The following is a 20880-nucleotide window of genomic DNA, read 5'->3' as shown; positions in this document are numbered from 1 at the left end:
TTACTGTGACTTTTTATCAAGATTATCTGTCATCACATTACTCACATCCAAGCTTCTTCAGGTCTGAAATTTTCTTCCCCCTGAGTATGTAGTGGGAATTCCAGTTGATAACATTTTTGTTTAAAAAAAAAAAAAAAGAAAAAGAAAAGAAAAGAATCAACTGAGTCAAGTTGTCTTAGTCTTAAGAATTTCTGGATTTCGTCCTTGGAGGAGGTCAGGATCTTCCCAAGGCCTGGGTCCTCGAATATTCTTCCAGTCGTCAAAAGCAGAGTCCTTTATTTTCTACAGAGCCACAAAAATTAAAGTATATACATTAGGGTAAAAGTCCTGTGGCTTCAATTAGGACATTACTAAATGAATGACTAAATGAGTGGAAAAAATCCAATAGGCCCTCAATTATAATTTTAACAAATAAATCAACTGCATGTCACACTTACTAACTGAAGTAATGACATATCTTCTAGGATTTGCAATTTTTCTTGCTTGCTGTGGAGGTTAATTAGAATATCTTTTTCCCTCCCCCCATCAGAATAAAATTACTGAATTAGAGGAAGAGTTTGCATACTTTATTTTTGAGAGCATAAAGGAAGGCAAGAAGCTGGGAAAACAAAAGTCCAACTCTGAAGGCTGACTCAGCTAATAATGACTAGCATGGGTCAGCATGGTGACAGTAGTAAAGGAGAGGAAAAGAACAAAGGTGGTGACCCTAAAGTCTGCTAGAAGGAAGAAAAGAGACTAGCGATTTGTCCTGCACCAGAGAAATGAGCCTGAGCCTGCAAATGAAGACATTCCCCACAGCTGCCAAGAGCAAATCCCTTTTATTCAATAAAACCTAGTTTGAACTACAGTTTTGGGTCATCATACCTTCACAGTATGAAATGCCTCCCAGCACAGAAATGAAGGTAGATTAAAAGGAAAATTATAAATGGGTTCTTCACCCTTCAACACCACTCTGACAGTAACTTTTCTACATCTACTTTTATTGTTCTGGAATTACTGAGAAAAAAAGGCTCAGAGAACACAGAATAGCTTATATCCAGAGATAGGAAAAACAATATGAATTTATACTGACACTTGGATAATAAGCCTTTCTCTTTTACTAACAAGCTGTATAACCTTGGGCAAGTGATTTAATAAGCCATCTGGGCACTAATTCCCTCATAAGTAATAATAAAAAGGCTAAACCAAATGGTCTAGACGGTTTCTTCAGCTCTCAAATTCTATGGTTTCCAAAATAACTAAAAGAAGATTTATTCCCAGACAAACCCTCCAGAGCATCACTACTGACATAGTGCTTACAGACTGAGAAGTAGCAAGTCACTGGTCTTGACAAAATAATGGGGAAGTAATGAACTGAAACCATGCTCTAAATGTCACTTACAGTTTCACTAGGAGTCTATATATAAATGAACAAAGTTCTACTTATTTAATGTGCAAGGAATTAAGTTATTTTCAAGTACAGTATTGAAATTACCCAAAGTTACAAAAAGCTTTGAAGAAAAGATGGCCTTTACCCAGGTAACATAAGACAAATATGCTTAAGAGAATTTAAGAATATTTCTTAGATGGGATACAAGGCTGGCAGAACGACTTCACATAAAACTGTTCCAGTCTTCACAGGTCTACCGTAAATGAAAGTGTCTCTGTGGAATTTAGCAAAACATAGACAGTAACTGAAGACCATGCTGTACATGTGTTGGGCAAGACCACCTAAGGCTTACCACTTAACAACCAACTGTTAACAGAATTGAGTATGAAACAGAATCAAGAAGTGCTAATGAAACGCACTGCCAATCAATACTGGATTTTCAGCCCTGCTACAGTGGAGACCTCTCTTTAACACCTAGCTTCTACCTTGACATACGCCTGAGACACCAAAAAGGCTAATCTTTAGGAATAAGGATTATGCCGAGAGTAAGACCTGCTTTGGACTCATTGCAAGCCAAGCTCTGACAAGATCCTCTGGAGGGACAATGTGGAGAATGAGTCCCATAGAATTACAGCAGTATAGGAAACACCAAAGCCTTTCCACACAGCCTTCCTTAAAAAGACAAACCAAGCTCAAAATAATCAGCCAATAATTGAACTGCCTGCTAAAATGAAAATCAACACTTTTCACAAGTCTCTTCAATGTATTACTCACAATGTTCATCTTTCAAGCAAAATAACTAACCATACAAAGAAACAGAGTAGTATGATCCACAGGCAAAAATCAACAATATACAAGAAATGGAGAACATCTTCCCTAACCACATGCTATAACACCATTTGCTATTAAACATGAATTTTTGCTATTCAGATGGGTGGACGATGACACATTGTTATAATTTTAACTAACATTCCTATAAGCTTAGTATCTTGTCCTATGTTTAAGAATGATATTTATTCTCCACATCACATTTGTATCAGGGAGATACAAATCAAAACCACAATGAGATACTACCTTATACCAGTTGGAATAGCTAAAATTAACAATACAGGGAACAACAAATGTTGGCAAGGATGTGGAGAAAGGGGAAACTTTTTTTTTTAATTTTGTATCACATTTAAATCAACTTTTCTGACTCAAGACCACAAAAAAGAATCTCCATTTTTTTCTCCTAGTATTTTAGCACTTTTTTTTATTTTTAAATTTTTGCTCTACCTAGAATTTATTCATTTTAACACATGAAATATAGATCCATCATATTTCCTTATCAAATGACTACATAGTTGTCCTAATACCATATTGTTTGGGGTCATTTTTTTCTGCACTGGTAATAATTTAAGATAGGCAGAATCAGTCACTGGCTAGGAAAACTGCTACAGAAGAGAGATTATATTAACATTATATATTATATTATATTATATTAACTGCTACAAAAGAGAGATTATATTAACATATAACATATATTAACATATGTACCTCATACTCGGATTCCAATGATATTTTATTCATTTTCAGTTTTTTTTCTAATTCAGGATCAATCTGCAGAAAAGAAAGGAGCCATAAGTTATTTAAGTCTGTTAGATTCAATTTTGAATTTAAAAAGTTATATAAGGGGAGAAAAAAGTTATATATGGAATGGCTGGGATGGTGAGGCTGGCCTAATAATTAATTGACATAAAACACATGAACAGGAGAAAAACAAATTTAATTATGTATGTACAGGATGCCCACAAAGACATGAGACTCACAGGTAGCCAGGAAATTGAGTCAGGCAATTAAATATCATTCTGAGCTAAGGAAAATGAGGCAGGAAGCTAGCATTTAAAAGGGGAGGAAGACAATTCACAGGAAGATAAAAAGCAAATGTTTGGGAAACAAATGTCCACTACGCCATGCAGGTAAGTCTTTCTGATATAAAAAGTTATCCCTGCTAATAGGTCTCTTCTTGGTATAGACCCTCCATCTAAGTTGTTTTAGGCAGCTAAAGGAGAGATAAAAATCCTTTCCACAGTCTGCTAGGTCTTCAGCTCAACATAATCCCCATGTCAAAATGGTTCATTTTGGGACAGCATATCTTGCTCCCCCTCAACACCAAACAGTAGAAGGAAAAAAGCAAAAACTAAAACCTGCAATAATCTCGAGTACCCTTCAGTGAAAGAGTAAAAATACAGCTTTCTAACCAAAAGAACAATAACAAATTAATAAAACATTGTTAATCCAAAAGAGGACCACAAAAAAGTCAGAAAGAAATAACTGTAACAAACAGCACATAAGAAGTATGTTTAAACCCAAATATATAAAAATTTACATTAAATGCAAATGGCTTTAATGATCCAATTAAAAAACAAGACTATTAAAAACATATATTCTGTTTATAAGAGATATATTTAAAACCAAGTATATAGAAAGATTAAGCTTAAAAAGGAAGCTAAAGAAGTCATATTAACATCCAACAAAACAGCCTTTAAGGAAAGAAGCATTATTAGCAAGCAAAGTGTTAAGAAAAAGGCAACAGGTCCAAAATGGAGTCACTTCTGCTAAGCATATCACCAAACTGATACTTAATATCTAACCTAAGTTCCACTCTCTCCCAGGAATGTAATCTTAACCAGTCAGTCTGGAACTTCCTGGTCAGAGGAGTGAGGTAAACTGCCTGACTGTCCCCGTCTGTCCCCCAGAGGAAGATGAAATTACATGCTCTTTCCTTGTCCCTGCTCAGTTCAGTCTTTAAAAGTCTCCTATTTTATACACATAAAGAGCAATATTTATACAGATAAAGAGCTCTTCAAATTTCCTTTTGCCAGATGCAGGAATCAATGAATAAAACCAACCTGATCTTTAAATTTACTGATATTTATTTGAATTTTTAAAAGATTTTATTTATTCATGAGAGAGAGAGAGAGAGAGAGAGAGGCAGAGGCAGAAGGAGAAGCAGGCGCCCCAAGGAGCAGGAAGCCCCATGCAGGACTTGATCCCACGACCCCAGGATCATGACCTGAGCCAAAGGCAGACGCCTAGCCATTTGAGCTACCCAGGCGCCCTGAATTTTTTTTTTTAAGGAAAACTTCATTACACTATTTCACCCATGAAGATGTACTAATCTGAAATTATGTGTGCCTAATATCATGGTGAAATAGAGTCATAATAGAGATGTCAGCACAATTTTCTCAGTAGCAGATAGAAAATACAGATTTAAAAAGTCAACACTACATAAAATTTGAGAAAACCCTACAAACTTGACCAAATGAATGTATAAATGGATGTGTAAATTTTAATATGTACCCAACACGGCCAGATGTAAATTTTTTCAAGTGCACATTATATATAAACTGATCATATGCTGTGTCATAAAGTAAGTCTCAACAAATATCAAAGAATGAGCTCATTGAAAATATTCTTTTTGATCACAATGCATCTAAGTTAGAAATCCATAAAAAATAATTAGAAAATCCCCTATACTTATAAATTAAGGAAAAACACTTCTAAGTAGCTTCTGAATAACTGAAAACATTTTTAATTAAACGATTGTGAACATATTATATATTAAACTTGCATGACATGCTAGGCCCATGTTTAAAGGGAAATTCATCAGCTTATAAGCATATATTACAAAAAAAGAGGATGCCTGAGTGGCTAAGTCAATTAAACAGCTGCCTTTGACTCAGGTCATGATCCCAGGGTCCTAGAACCAAGTCCCACATCAGGCTTTCTATTCAGTGGGGAGCCTGCTTCTCCCTCTCCCTCTGCCTGCTGCTCCCTCTGCTTATGCTCTCTGTCAAATAAATAAATAAAATTCTTTAAAAAATTATAAAAAGAAAAAGACGAACAGGCAAAGAGCTAAGAATCTACCTCATAAAGTCAGAAAAAAGAAAAAAAAAGTAAATAGAGAACAGAACTAATTAAAAATCAAACAAATGCATGACAAGAGAATAAACTTAACCAAAAGTTATCGATAAATCTCAAGTAAAATCGACTTAGAAGAAGGAGAAGTCACATATATGAGTATTCAGAATGAAAAGGACGTCGACAGTATAAATTTTATGGGCAACAGATACTTGGATAATATGAATACTTTTAGGCCCACAAACTTGAAAAATTAAACAAAATGGACAAATTCATAGAAAACGACAACTTTCTGGGCGCCTGGGTGGCTCAGTGGATTAAGCCACTGCCTTCGGCTCAGGTCATGATCTCAGGGTCCTGAGATCGAGTCCCACATTGGGCTCTCTGCTCAGCAGGGAGCCTGCTTCTCTCTCTCTCTCTCTCTGCCTGCCTCTCTGCCTACTTGTGATCTCTCTCTGTAAAATAAATAAATAAAATCTTAAAAAAAAAAAAAAGAAAAGAAAACTACAACTTTCTAAAATGTAATAGAAAAAATAAACTATTTGAACAGTGTTATAATGTATAAAGAGATGAATCTGAACTTTAAAATCTTACGTAAAGAAAATCCTAGGTTCAGATAGCTTTACCAGTGGATTCTACTAAAGAAGAAATAATGCCAGTGTAACAAAAAACCTTCTAGTTATGTGGTGAGCACAAGTTTGATGTCAAAATTTGAAAAAGATAGTAAGAGAACAGGCCAACTTCACTAATGCAGAATTCCTGAAGAACATACTACAAAAGACAGCAACATACCAAAAAGACAGTATACCAAGATCAAGGTGAGTTCATTTCTCAGGATGCACAATTAATTTGAAAACCACAATGTAATTTGTAAATAAATTAATGCAACAGAACAGACAACAAAACAGACACAGAAGAGCAGGAAGGAAAATGTTCTGTCAGTAAATGGTGCTTGGACAACTATTATCTATATTAGGGGAAACATTCTATAAGCAGAGTTAGGGATCCCCAGAAAAAGAAAGACCCAGACATTTCAGGTCCCCAGCTATCCCCTGCCACTATTCCCCCACCCCCTGGATGTGTGCCTTACCAACTCTACTTAACCAAGCACACTTCTTTGCAGAACTGCCTTGGGGGTGTTAGAATTACAAAGAAATGAATAAGAAAAAGAAAAAACAAAAAAAACAAAACAGCAGTTAAGAATTTTAAGGGAACAATGGGAATGTAAAAACTAAGTCTCTAATAGGCCAGTAGATAGCCTAACCATATCAGAAACAAACAAACAAAAATCAATGGTAAAACTCCCAGTGCTATTTAAAGCTTGTTTTTCAGAACTGTTTCTCTGTATCAGCTACTGTTTCTTTTCAGACCCCACTAAGAAATACACTGGCTATGGGTCAACTGATAAGATTCCAGTCTATGAACAAGCAGGCCCTGTCAGACCTTACCTGAGAAAACCAGCCCAAGATCCCATCCAGCTCAGCACCTGGGTGGCTCAGTCATTTAAGAGTCTGCCTTCGGCTCAGGTCATGATCCCAGTGTCTTGGGATGGAGCCCCATATCGGGCTCCCTGCTCAGGGGAAACCTGTTTCTCCCTGTCTGGCTATCTCTCTGTCATGAATAAATAAAATCCTAAAAAGAAAGAAAGATCCCATCCAGTTTATACTGGCTCGTGGATCATGTCCATAGCCCCTTCCCTTTGTCCAACAGTTACTATGCTCCAGTACAGTATTAAAGTCTTTGCCCTGTGAGGAGCACAGGTTTCATAAGACACTATGTCTGCACAACCTTATTCCTGCCTTTACGTGTGATGACCAAGCTCCCCTTTCTGAATATCCATCTTAATCTTAAATAAAAAGAACTCTCTCAACCCTGTTTGGGTAGTCATGGATTTGGAAGTTATTTCCATGATCATCTTCTTGTTTGCTGCAAATCAAGTTTCCTTTGTGTAACAACTCCGCCTTTGTAATTCCTATAGATTAGCTGTTGTAATCTCTATCTACAACTCACCAAGGAGCAAACAAACTCAGATTAGTTGAGTGACAGCTAGTTCCGTTATAGTTCCTCCATCGTGTGTGGGTTTTTTTTCCAAACCACCAAGCAATTAACTCAATTCTGACACTACCTACCTGGAGATAAGAGTCAGGTCTCACAGGTTAGGGGCTCAGTCATCTAAGATAGCCCCCTTCCCCACTTCACACACCAACTGCATATCCAGGATGTCACCTGTACTTGACTGTCTATAGACTGGAGGCTCCAACAACCCCTCCCTGAGCAACTCACAGAACTGAAACATTTTATTTATAAAAGACCAGATGGAAAAGACACACAGGCAAAGTACAAGGGAAGGGTGTGGAGATCGCATGTCCTTTCTTTCTTTCTTTCTTTCTTTTTGTAAGATTTTATTTATTCATTTGACAGAGAGATCTCAAGTAGGCAGAGAGGCAGGCAGAGAGAGGAGGAAGCAGGCTCCCGGCTGAGCAGAGAGCCCAATGCGGGACTCGATCCCAGGACCTTGAGATCATGACCTGAGCCGAAAGCAGAGGCTTAACCCACTGAGCCACCGCGGGCACCCCTGCACGTCCTTTCTAAGAGGGCTACTCTCCCAGCACTTTTACAAGTTCCCCAGCCAGGAATTTGTCTGAATCTTATCTTTTTTGTATTATTCGTGCTTCATTACATGGGGATGACTGATTAAGCCCTTGCCATTGGCAACTGATTCAACCTCTAGCCCTACTGCCCTCCCTGGAAGTCAAGAGGTGGGACTGAAAGTTCCAACCCTGTCTCACAAGGCTGGCTCTCCTAGCAACCAGCCCTCATCTTTAGGTTACCCAGGGGCATTCCATAAATCATTCACACAACAAAAGGCACCTTGCTTGTTCTCAACACTTAGGAAATTCCAGGAATTTTAGTTCAATGCCAGAAAATAGGGCAAAGACCAAATACCTATCTCTTATAAATCAGAATATCACAATTCCTCACACTGTGTACAAAAAATCAATTCCATTTGGGTTTTATAGTTGCAGATCTGAGTATAAAAGGCCAAACAAAAAATTTTAGCAATCGTATTGAAAAATATTTTTATTTTGGCATAAGAAAAACTTCTTAAAAGGACAAAAAGAAAAAGTAACTCTGAGTAAAAAAGGAATAACAGACAACACTAAACTTGTTCATCAAAAGACACCATTAAGATGACGAAAAGGTTTATGATCTGCCATGTATAAAGAAATCTTACAGAACAATAAGAAAAAGACCAAATATCCACAGAAAAAATGGGCAACCGAGACCTAAAACATCACAATAGAGGACGCACGAAAAAGGAAATATAAGTGGCCAACAGACATTGGAGCAGTGATCAACTTCAACACTCACTCCTCCAGTGCAGGAAGGGGATTGGCCCCCAGGCTATCCAAGATCCAGTATTCAGTTAAAAAAAATTACAAGGTCGGGGCGCCTGGGTGGCTCAGTCAGTTAAGCTTCTGCCTTCGGCTCAGGTCATGATCCCGGGGTCGTGGCATCGAGTCCCGCATCGGGCTCCTTGCTCAGCACGGAGTCTGCTTCTGTACTCTCCTCTGCCCCTCCCGCTCATGCTCTCTCTCTCACTTTCTCTCTTTCTCTCTCACTCTCTCTATTAAATAAAGAAATAAAATCTTAAAATAAAAATAACAAAATTAAAATTACAAGGTGTGTTCAAAGACAGAACATTTACCCACAAAACTGACAAGGGAAAAAAACTAGACACTAAAGCAGATCTATAGTTGATGTACATTGGAGATAGGACTTTAAAGTAACATATATATTCAAGATACTAAAGGAGAAAGGAAATAGAAACATGATTTCATGGAACATTATATATATTATACATTCTTTTTAGATTTAATATTTACCCTAATACTTACTGCCTTTAAGACTAGTTGAAGTTGGTGTTTCTCTTAAACTATAAAATTAACTGAGAAAATTGAATGGGTCTCTAATACACTTTACTTTCCTACTAATAATTATTAATTAATATAATTAATATACATTATATAATATATATTTCACTAGCAGATCCCAATAATATTGGTAGAAAAATTTGTATATATAACTATTATATATATGTACATAGGAAATTATACATATATATATGCTTTACATATACAAAACTGGGGAAAAACTCAAATGTCATATGTGGCCACAAACAAAAACTACATACTTCTTTTTTTTTTTTAAGATTTTATTTATTTATTTGAGAGAGAGAGAACATGAGAGGAGAGAGGTCAGCAGGAGAAGTAGATTCCCTGGCGAGCAGAGAGCCTAATGTGGGATTCGATCCCAGGACTCCAGGATCATGACCTGAGCTGAAGGCAGTCGCCCAACCAACTGAGCCACCCAGGTGCCCCAAAAAACTACATACTTCTGAATGAATTAATCAGAGTTATTTAACTAGAGTTCTTATGTAACACCTGGCCTAAATTTGTTTGTGATTGTAAATCAAAGAGGGTGAAAATCCTAGCACTACCTCTAAATAGCCATGTATCCATAGGTAAGTTACTGAAGCTCTCTGAGCCTCAGTTTCCTCACCTGTGAAATAAATTTCACATATATTTATATGTATAGTTTCATATATAACATATAAACATATACCTAAAAAAGATAAGTATCATTATTTGTAATCAAAAATAATTTTCCTTTCCTTCAGTTTATCAGTATACTTTATATATCAATATAATTTATAAAATTACTGGTATTAATATAAAACAGCTAATTTGTAATTAGAATAATATAATGGGAGTGAAATTGTCCAACATTCTCCAGCCCCTTTTAAATCCTAAAAACAACTCTACTGAATATATTTCATTGGAGAATGCAGTATTGCAAATTTTCTATGAATAGAAATAGAAATAGAATTTAGATATAAATATGAATAGAAGTAGAAATAGAATTTAGAAATAGAATTTAGATAACTAAATTCTTTATACTTCATGATTCATTTCCATACGATCACTCATGTTGTCTTAAAGAGTAAGAAAGAGCCCAAGGATCATACAACCCCTTGAAAAGTTAGACAAAACTTACACTGCTTAGTACACTAAGTAAACACATCTAAACCTGAACAATCATATACACAGACACATGTTAAACTCCAATTACAGTCCTTACTTTAATTTTCACAGCATCATAGCGGATTTGTGAAAACTCACGAAGACCAAAAGAACCTCCAACTATCAGCAACTGAAACATAGAAAGGAAACAGTTAAACAAAACAGAAGGGCAGAATTCAGTCTATCTTCAGACTAATGTCAACAGTGGCAGTTTATATGAAACCCAATACATTATTTTCTTGGTGAGCGACCATTCATCCGTAGATGCAGTATGTACTGTCACTAGGAAACATTTTACCCTATCACCAACTACCAAAGTCAGTACCCCATTACTTGGTTTTTTTGTTATTGTTCATTTTTAAATATTTTATTTGTTTATTTGAGGTGAGGGAGAGAGACAAACAGACTCTGTGCTGAGTGCTGAGTGTAGAGCCCAATGTGGTGCTTGATCACATGACCCTGAGATCATGACCCGAGCAGAAGCCAAGAGCCGGACACTTAACCAACTGACCCACCCAGCTGCCCTCTCATGCTTGTATTACACCTTATGGTTTAAATAACATCATCACAAGCATTGTATTAGTTGATCTTATAAAAGAACTAAAGCTAAGAAAAAATCCATTTAAAAGATGGGGAAATAAAAGGACAGGCAACTAAATGACTTGGCTATGATCATACTGAGTAGAGCTAGGAATTAAATTCTGGCCTCATTTCTTCAAGACCAGAATTCTTTCAATTTTCTGTGTTTGCAAAATAAGCTAACTAGACAGCATTTTTCTCCATTTTCTTACCAACTAATAAAAGAATCTCATAAAATATACCACACTTCTCAATATAGGGAAAAACTTAAAAGATCCCTCCAACTGTCACTGCTGTTTTAGCACCTCTTCCAATAATCTAATGGGTTTCACCCTTAATCCTAAAGCTGTAATAATCTAGCAATTTCGATAAAAATAAAGTTTGATCACTACCTTCGTTTTTATGTCAATATACTAATATCACCAAATAAGGAAATATAAAGATATAAAACAGTGTAAAATATAATACTTTACAATTTTAAGGTTGAAATACTAACAAAACCTTTAGGTTATAAATTTTAAAACCCAGTAAGTCTGACCACATAAAAATTTTAAACATCTATCCTGACAAATAAATGAAATAATAACAACACAAAATCAAGAGACAACAAAGCAGGAAAAATATCTGGCAATGTCAATACGTAAGAATTACCTGTATAAGTAAAATAACGCTTGTCTTTGTGTCTCAATGAAGAGACACATCCCTGGCTTTCATAACTCTGTCTCAGTCTCCTTTTTTCCATTCTTCCTCATCTTCCCAACCTCAAAATGTTGGAAGTATTCCCAAAGGCTCCAATTTTCACATTTCTTCCAACTATTCACAATCAAAACTGGTTCCATAGCTGACGTCATCCAATTTCATGGCTTTAAATGGACTCTACAACCTAACCACCTCCAAATGCACGCTTTCAATGGCAAACATCCCATTGCCTTCCTATTTGACATTTCCACTTTAAAGTCTAACAGACACATGGGGCACCTGGGTGGCCCAGTTGGTTACGCATCTGACTTCAGCTCAGGTTATGAACTCCAGGCCCTGCAATCTGCCCATTGGGCCGCCATGGGGGGAGGTCTGCTTCACCCTCTCTCCTCTCTGCCCCTTCCCCACATGTTCTCAGAGAAATAAAATCTTAAAAAAAAAAAAAAAAGTCTAGCAGATATAATAAATAAACATTAAAAAAAACTGTACCCCAACACTCTTTCCAGTAAATGTCAACAGCTTTCATCCAACAGCTCAAGCAAACTTCTTTGTAATCATCATAAGCTTCTTTCATTTGTATCTCACATCTAATCCATCCCTGAGTTCTGTCACCTCTATTTTTTTTTTAAGATTTTATTTATTCATTTGACAGAGAGAGTGAGAGAGCAAAAACAGGGGGTACAGGGGGAGAGAGGGGAAGAAGCAGACTCCCTGCCAAGCAGGGAGCCCAATGTGGGGCTCAATCCCAGGACCCTGGGATCATGATCTGAGCCGAAGGCAGATGCCTAACTATCTGAGCCACCCAGGCGCCCCATCACTTCTACTTTTAAAATATTTCCTGCAACTGACAATTTCTGACTATACCTTCTTCTAACATTCTAGTCCAGGCATCCATTACATCTTTCTGGAACTTCTACAATCGTAGTACCCACATGGTACATAATGAAGAATTTGTCTGATCTTTGTCTTGGGTTCCTGGGCAGAAAGTACTACCTGGAACTTTCCTGAGTGACAGGAGTATCTTTGTTATTGGTGGGGGGCCCTTAGGACCACACCTGAGTTTATGCTAATGAGGTGACTCAGGGCAGGCCCCTAAATAGTTACAGTATACAGTCAGGCCATGCTGGAATGACCAACCGTATGACTAGAGGGATGCGGCTTTAAGCCCTATGATATCAACCTGACCCCCAAGGAGATGGGGCTGGACACCGAGTTCCCTCACATTGTTAATGATTCAATTAACCATACCTAGATAATAAAACCCAATTAAAAAAACTCTGGACCACTGAAGCTTGGTTGAGCTTCCTGGCTGGTCAACACATCAATGTGCTGGGAAGGTGGCATGCCCTGATTTCACAGGAGGAAAAATGGAAACTCTGCTTTGGAAACTTTTCAGACCTTACCCCTCTTCTTTTGGTCTCTTTGGTTTCTTCTGGTCTCTTCTTTTGGCTAGTCCTAATTTATACCCCTTAAAATAAAACTATAATTCTAAGTATAGTGCTTTCTCTGAGCTCTGTGAGTCATTCTAGTGAATTACTGAACTTGAGGGGGTTAACAGGAACCCATGAATTTATAATCAGTTGTATCAGAAGCACAGGTAGTCTAAAAATCCCAGAGCTTTCAGCTGGTGTCTAAAATAAGGGGAGTTTCATGAAGGACTATCCCCCTACTCTGTGAAATCTGTGCTAATTCTGATCAGGGCCAGAACTGTACCACCTACCACTCCTTACCACAGTATCTACACTCCTAACTAAATATCTTCATTTGTGCAATAGATCCCGTATTATCTTATCTATTGAAGGAACCGGATTCATCAATTCTCTCATTTCCTAGATCATGAAAATCTTGCTCACTACCATAGGAGTCATCATAAAAAATGCTATTATTTCTCCCACTTATTAATAAACCTCTCTAGACCTCACTTCCTAACATTACTGTCCTCTCTCCTTGTTCCTATATGCAGTAAAATTTCTCGAAGGAGTTGTTGATGCTCACTGTCCCTCCCACTCTCTCTTAGACCCATTCCAACCACAAAAGACATCCACATTTCCAAATCCAATGGTTAACTCTCTGTTCTCATCTTATTCATGAGCAACATCTGACACAGTTGATCACTTTCCTCCTTTCCCCCTTACACCTGGTTTTTCTTTTACCTGAGAATACTTCTTAGTGTCTTTTTTGGTTCTTCTTGTACACTCAACCCCCTAATGTTGGGAGTACCCCAGCGCACAATGTCTGGTCTTCTCTACCTACATTAATTTCTTTTGTGATCTCAATCAATCCTGTAATTTTAAAAATATTCACATGTTGATTACTAACACTCCACCTTTAGAAGGGATCAAGCAGGCACCAGGGGAACAAAGCAGCACCAAGTAAACAAACAAAGCATACCAGAATAGCACTGCAAGGGTTCTGGAACCTAAATTATTATTGGAAAGAAAGCCCAAAATAGTATGCTATTACCTACAAGCTAAGTCTAAGCATGGCAACTACTTGCTAAAGTAGAAGACTTAAATAGGATACAGAGTTTCCTAACATAATATTCAGAATGTCCACAATACAATAAAAACGCATTTGTCATAGCAAGAATCAGGAAAACAGCAAGTTGAATTAGAAAAGACTATCAAGAGACAGTATCAAGAGATAAACCAGATGTTGGAATGATCTGACAAAGATTTTATTTATCTTTTTTTTAAGATTTATTCATTATTTGAGAGAGAGAGAGAGAGACAGAGACAGAGAGCACCTACTGCACCTGCACCTGCACCTGTGGGGAAGGGGCAGAGGGAGAGGGAGAAGCAGACTCCCCGCTGAGCAGGGAGCCCCATGCCCATGCTGGCTGGATCTCAGGACCCTGAGATCATGACTTGGGCCCAAACGAAGAGTTGGGACACTTAACTGACTAAGCCACCCAGACACCCCATGACCTAACAAAAATTTTAAAGGAATCATTATAAAAATGCTTCAGAGAGCAGTAACAAATGTTCTTAAAACAAATGAAAAGTTAGAAAATCTCACCAAAGACATAGAAAAAAAAAAAAGAACCAAAAGATAACATCAAGTGAAATGGCAGACTAAGAACCTCCAAAAATCTTCTCCATCAAAGCAATGAGAAAACTGGCAAAAGTTGTCAAAGCAACTTTTTCAGAAATTTGAAAATTAAGCAAAGACTTGCAGTAATGTTGGGAACATCTTCTAAAGAAGGAGACTACCTTTCAGCAAGAACAAAAAGGTTGGTGGCATTTTTATTCCCACCTCTCTGCCCCAGCTCCCTGGTAGCCATGAGAACAAATAGAACGCATCATGGTACAAAGCAGGAACCTCTAAATGGGCAGCATGGGGTTGGGGCTCCTTAAAATCTTATTCTCTGAGAACTGTCACTGCTTGACCCGATCTGGTGGTTCAGTGGAAATCACAGTCACAAGGCTTACTTCAGTTTTCCTGACATTGATCTCAACTAGTACTAATAGACTTCTCCCAAGAACTGTTTGCTGAAAAAATTCAGAGGCAATTGTTTAACATCGTGACTGCCTGGGATGGTAGGCAACAAGGCAAATAACAGTCTAAACAAAAAGCTTAAAAGAAAATATGAGAAATAAGGTGTCCACAGAGGACTCTGAAAAGTTCTAATATATTCCTGAGAATCTAGAAGGAAATGCTCATGAACAGAATTGTCCCAAGCCCAGAGTTGTGTAAGCTCAGGAAAGATCTGAGAAGGCCTTAAACACTTGCCTGTGGCTAACCTTGAGTCTCTGAGCAAATGGGAAGTAAAATCTCAAGGCAGAGTTGTAACCTGCCTGGCTGAGTGTTGAAGACACACCAAAACAAGCACACAGAGGCCCTCAAAAAAGACTTACTGGTTCCAGGTGTTTAGGGAAACCTCTACCCAATAAAAAGAAAAATAACCCGATTTAGAGTGGGCAAATGATCTGAATAAACATTTCTTCAAAGAGATACAGATGACCAGTAGGCATATGAAAGGATGTTCCATATTCATTAGTCTTGAGGGAAATGCAAATGAATACCACAATAAGATACCTTCCCATTCACTGAGAAGAGTGTAACAGAAAAGATGGACATTAGCAAGTGTTGGCAAGGACACGGAGGATTCATTGCTGGTGGGAATGTTAAATGATGTAGCCTCTCTGGGCAATAGCTTGACAGTTCCTCAAAATGGAGTACCATATAACCCAGCCGTTCTATCACTGGGGAGATACGTAAGAGAAAAGAAAACATACATCCATACAGAAACCTGTACATGAATGTTCGTAGCAGCATGATTCACAATGGCCAAAAACTGGAAACAATCTAAATGTTCACCAATGAATAAATAAAATGATAAATAAATAGGACAGGATTAGGATTAAAAATTTTCTAGCCAAATGTTAGGACATTATTTAGCCATAAAAAGGAATAAAGTTTTGATACATGTTATAACGTGAATGAATCTTGAAAACACTATGCTAATTGAAAGAAATCAGTCACAAAAGACCACATGTCATATTACACTATTAAACGTATAAACAGGGGCTCCTGGGTGGCTCAGTGGGTTAAAGCCTCTGCCTTTGGCTCAGGTCATGATCCCAGGGTCCTGAGATCAAGCCCCGCATCAGGCTCTCTGCTCAGCGGGGAGCCTGCTTCCCTTCCTCTCTCTCCGCCTGCCTCTCTGCCTACTTGTGATCTCTCTCTGTCAAATAAATAATTAAAATCTTAAAAAAATATATATCTATAGACAGAAGTAGATTAGTGGTTGCCTATGTTGGGGGGAGAGAGGAGAAAACAGGAATTGACTACTAATGAACATGGTGTCCCTGATGAAATTATTCTGAAGTTAGACAGTGGTGGTAGTTGCATAACTCTGTGAATATAGCATAAACGCTGAACCTGAATGGGCTAATTTTTTGGTGTGTAGGAACCAGTAGGTCACTGGTCAAATTAGAAAGGCAAATCCTGACTAAATGGATAGTGTGGAAGCTGAAACAAGTATATTCTCTTTCTTCAAGTAGTTTGGACACGGAGGGAAGGAGAGTTGTATTTGCATATATACCTGGTGTTCAAAGTCCTCTTCTGTATGTCCTATGAAGCATTAATATTTATCCAAGAGAGGAAATAATTTCAGCTTGAAGATAAATGTAGTATAGTAATTATGGCATATGCAACTGTTACGTGATGAAGAGGATGTATCTTTTGAGTTCTTTCCAGTACTGTTTGGTTTCAAAGTACTGAATTCAACAATTTCCTCTACAATTTATTAATATGTTTAGGACTCATATTTTGAAACATGGTTCTCTAGGTCTGGTATAGATGTAGAGACCAGTAAAGGGTAACACATTTGGGGAAAAGGCTACTGTGGTACTTTCCATTCCCTGAAATAAAATACAAAAGGAAACCCCTAAACTCCTAGAAGGTACTTCAACACTAGTGGTTTTAATATCTGGGCTTGTGATTTTGAAAAATAAGAAACAAAATCAAGTTGGCTCTCCCTGGGACATGCAGGTGACATCAAGTTAGTGACCACGACCACAATGCTTCTGAATGGATCTCCATTTGGGGGCAGAGGAACCTAGAGGGAGGATAGTTTTTACACACGCCCTGTCATTTACACAAATATAATCACTGCATTATCTTTGAAGACTGTTTTCTTTAAATTTTTTAAGGTCACTTCTCTCCTTTAGTTCTGCTTAAATGTGAAAGTTGGTAACCTCATCTTACCAAGATCCATACAAAGGATTCAACTGTTAAGGATTTAAAAGAAAGTGGCTTTTGTCCACACGTTTTATTGAAATTGTCTCATTTACTATCACATCAAGGCTTGCTGAAGCAAAATAACTTGCTAAGGTGAAGCAACAACAAAAAAGGGGAGACAGAAAGTTATCTGGCTGGATTCCAGCTCTGGCTGGTGTTAGGTCAACCTCAACCTGTACCTTCTAGACGAATGAGATCCTCGGGGAACTCAGTGTAGGACAGGACGCAAACACATAAACACCAAAAGTACACTCAACGTGCTTCAAAATGATCAACTGCAAGTCAGCGACCTTTTGAAAGGTGCTACAATGTGGCAGGCACCGTGCTATTCACTCAGTTTTCACAAGGTTTTATTGAACTCCTACCAGCAACCCGGGAAGAATTAAACAAACCAGGAAGCTGAAACGTGGAGATGCCCGAAACTGTTCAAGTTAAGTAAATACACCTGGTTCCAACGAGCCACACCGCCGTCCAGATGTAGCAGGGGTTAACAATGTCAGTTTAGTAATTACCCAGACCTGGGGCAAAATCCGGTTCTGGCCTCGCGCCCTGAAGCACACCCTGGTGACTACTAGGGAGGGTAAAGGGGCAACTCCAGATGCTGGTACGAGCGAGCGAAGGGAGAGGACTAGGACAGCCACCTGCCGCCAGTCCCTTCCCCGCCCCTTCCCCGCCCCTTCCCCGCCCACGCTGCGGCTCCCCGCCCCCTGCCTCCCGGATCAGGACCGCTGGGACCCGCCGAGCGGACGCCCCGCCCCTTCCGGAATCCCGCCCCACGCGTTCTCCCCGCCTGCGCTCACCAGCATGGGGACTCCATAGCGAAGCGTCTTGTTCTTGCGCAGGGTGCGCATCACCGAATGTACAGACATGACTGAACTTTCCCACGCGCGCGGACGCCTAGTCCGACAGCCCTAACGCGGCCTCCCGAATCCAAGCTCCCTCCCCAGGAGGAAGTCCTTGATTCGCCTCCTTTCCTTGGCCTCTCGGTGCTGGTCCTCTCCCGATCGGCCTCCGCCAGGCAAAAGCAATAGATGCGCGTAACACACTCGCGCGTCCGGGGGGAAATTCGTGTGTCGGCCATTTGGTTCCGGGACATTGGTTTGTAGTCGGGACTTCGGGATTGAAGCCGTATTTGTAGTCCTCATCAAATGATGTGGAAACAGATACCTCCCACGTTCTGGGTCTTGGCCACCGTCTTCTGACGTTCCCTAGTACATAGCCGCTCTATAAAATCAGCTAAGGAAAAAAATAATTACTTTGTGAGCTAGTATTGCAGCTTCTGGTACTCTTGGCTATTTGTGGGATGGGGAGTTCTCCAGCTTAATAATTAAGATTTAGAAATAAGTCACCATGAAAGGGTAGGTCGAATGGCAATCGGTGTAGTCCCTGGATATCACTGAACCTTTAATGTTAGTGCTTTAACTACTAGATAGCCTGTAATGTTCAGCCATTTATGAATGTCTGTTTTCCACTCATTCTGCAACCCTCCAGCACACATTTTTGCAGGTCATTAGAAGGTGTGAGGAAAACAGAGACGAAAAGATATAATCCCTGCCTTAAAGAAGCTGGTAGTTTAGTGGGCAAACAAATGAGCCTGTGCCTTAAGTGCAACAGTTGCTCAGGAACCAGCCCCCACGTGCCATTTGCCAGGGTGAGGGAGAAAGCCTCACCTACCACGTGCTATTTGAGCTGACATAATAGTATAAAATACAGGTGACATGGAGTAACATTTCCCATGTTATCCTTGAGATCTTCTCATCTGTCCCTGCCTCTAGTGCCATGGAAATACTCTGGTTTAATCCCTTGTCATCCTTCCACATATTGAAGTCATTCCACAATAGGAAGTCTCATATTGAGAAACTCCCCCGCTGCCTTTCACCTGATCTTATAACACCCATATCTATAGGCCCACAGGGTCAAGTATGAAAAAACCCAAAAAACAAACATAACCTTAGTTGTGATTCTCAAGTCTATCTTCCACACTGCTGAAAAGTCATCTAAAAAGCATAAATGAGATTCTCCTGGTTGGATTTGTTTGTTTGTTTACCTATACTAATCATTCCAATTTTCTTAGCAAGGAATTTAAGGTCCTTTATAATGGCCTGCCTTTTCTGCTACTCTTCTCCATTCACTCCACACTCAATTTTGGAGGAGACATTATTCCCTGAGGATTGCATGAACTTCCACATATCCAAAATGCAGCTTCAAGGACCCCACGTTCTTGAAGCCTCCCTTATTCCACGGGCAATATAAATTACTCCCTTCTCAGAGCTCCAATAGCTTTTGACTAATATATATTGCAGAACACTATCACACTGTATTTTGTTTTAGTATATAAAGTCACTGTTCCTCCAAATAGCATCCAAGCAAGATGAAAAACAGGAAAGAGGGAAGGATACTTCAGAGTTTGAATTTAAACCTTGGGGTTTAATTTTTGGTTCTGACACTGAGGAAATGAGTCAAACCTCCCAACTACTCCTTCCCCAAAGAAGCATCACCTGAGCTAAGCCAAGGGTGGTTTTGGACTGATCAGGACAGGCTTTATTAAAGTGAGATTGAAAATTTCTTACCCCTATTTCTCAAATCTTCTGTCGCCCCAATCTCTCCAAGGAAGAGACACCATGCAAACCTGGGGACTGAAGCAATAAGGTGGGAGCACTTAGCCTGAGAAGTTAAGTCAAGCTGCACAGTGCAAAGTGCTGGGAAAAAATTATGTCGATTATGGGAAAGAGTCTGGAGCAGTTATAGAACTCAAGAGAATTTAGGATTGGAGGGATGGGCATATAAAGTGTTGCTATGGGTCTCCTTTAATGTGATTTTTTGTACTTTATTTTGAACTATTTGACTTTTGCTTTTTGTTGTACGTTTGTTTGTTTAAACAAGCTCTGTGTTAACCTACTTAAAAAGAAGGGGGGAAAGGCACTTGTTACCTGTAACCCCCCTTCCCCGTGCAAAATTTTATTCCTCCTCTATTAAGTTATTCTTGGGGAGTAGAATTAAAGGAATTTGCCATTTCATGAATCCAAGAGCCTCTTCCTTCTGACTGTATGACCACAGGGCTTATATATCAACTTCCTTTGCAAGTTGTTTGAAAGTTTCTGGATGCATTAGAGTTCTTAACGCCTACCCTTTACGAGGACAGGGTGCAAAGCTTTTACTCTTTGCATATATTGGTGTCCGTCAAAAGATTATTCATTTTCTGTGTAACCCCAGAATGGGTACCCAGGGAAAAACAGAAGGCCAAGAAGAACGTTTGGAGACTACTGATGAGAAAAAGAAGAAAATTTGAAAACAACATGTAAATGCATAAGAAGTTGGTATTAGGATGGTCTGAGGGATGGAGAAGCTGGTTGGTAAAGGGCTAATCTGTGGAGGTTTTTGTGGTGAGGTAGATAGGGCTGTGGGGAGCAGGTGCCTGAAACACACTGTGATAGGGAGGGGGTGTGCAGGCTGTCGCTAGGGAACAAAGCTCAGGGTGCCCTCGGGGCTAGACAAGCTTGG

The 20880-nt window shown here is 39.0% G+C and overlaps 1 protein-coding gene across 2 annotated transcripts; it reads right to left on the bottom strand.

Annotated features, from left to right (window-relative positions):
- LOC309866345 (cytochrome c oxidase assembly protein COX16 homolog, mitochondrial) lies at positions 1–18473 on the bottom strand. 2 transcript variants are annotated; one of them, XM_082734020.1, is made up of 4 exons: positions 18180–18473; positions 10415–10486; positions 2906–2968; positions 1–282 (listed from the first exon to the last, which is right to left on the bottom strand). In XM_082734020.1, the coding sequence occupies exons 1-4, from the start codon at positions 18246–18248 to the stop codon at positions 166–168; spliced, it is 321 nt and encodes a 106-aa protein (XP_082590146.1). In that variant the 5' UTR covers positions 18249–18473; the 3' UTR covers positions 1–165. The 2 variants fall into 2 exon arrangements, with proteins under 2 accessions (XP_082590146.1, XP_082590147.1); XM_082734021.1 differs by lacking the exon at positions 10415–10486 and having other exon boundaries at positions 18180–18472.
- Between the last annotated feature and the right edge of the window lie 2407 nt (positions 18474–20880).

Source organism: Mustela nivalis, assembly GCF_964662115.1.
Source record: "Mustela nivalis genome assembly, chromosome: 6".
In the NCBI taxonomy this organism is placed as follows: domain Eukaryota; kingdom Metazoa; phylum Chordata; class Mammalia; order Carnivora; family Mustelidae; genus Mustela; species Mustela nivalis.
This window is presented reverse-complemented; position numbering and strand designations above follow the sequence as displayed.

Bases quoted from the DNA above. Each gene is read 5' to 3' on its own strand.
- LOC309866345 (XM_082734020.1), bottom strand. From the start codon at position 18,248: ATGTCTGTACATTCGGTGATGCGCACCCTGCGCAAGAACAAGACGCTT. The intron at 10,487-18,179 runs GTGAGCGCAGGC...TCTATGTTTCAG, and splicing joins GCTATGGAGTCCCCATGCTG to TTGCTGATAGTTGGAGGTTC. The intron at 283-2,905 runs GTACATATGTTA...GTGGCTCTGTAG, and splicing joins CATTGGAATCCGAGTATGAG to AAAATAAAGGACTCTGCTTT.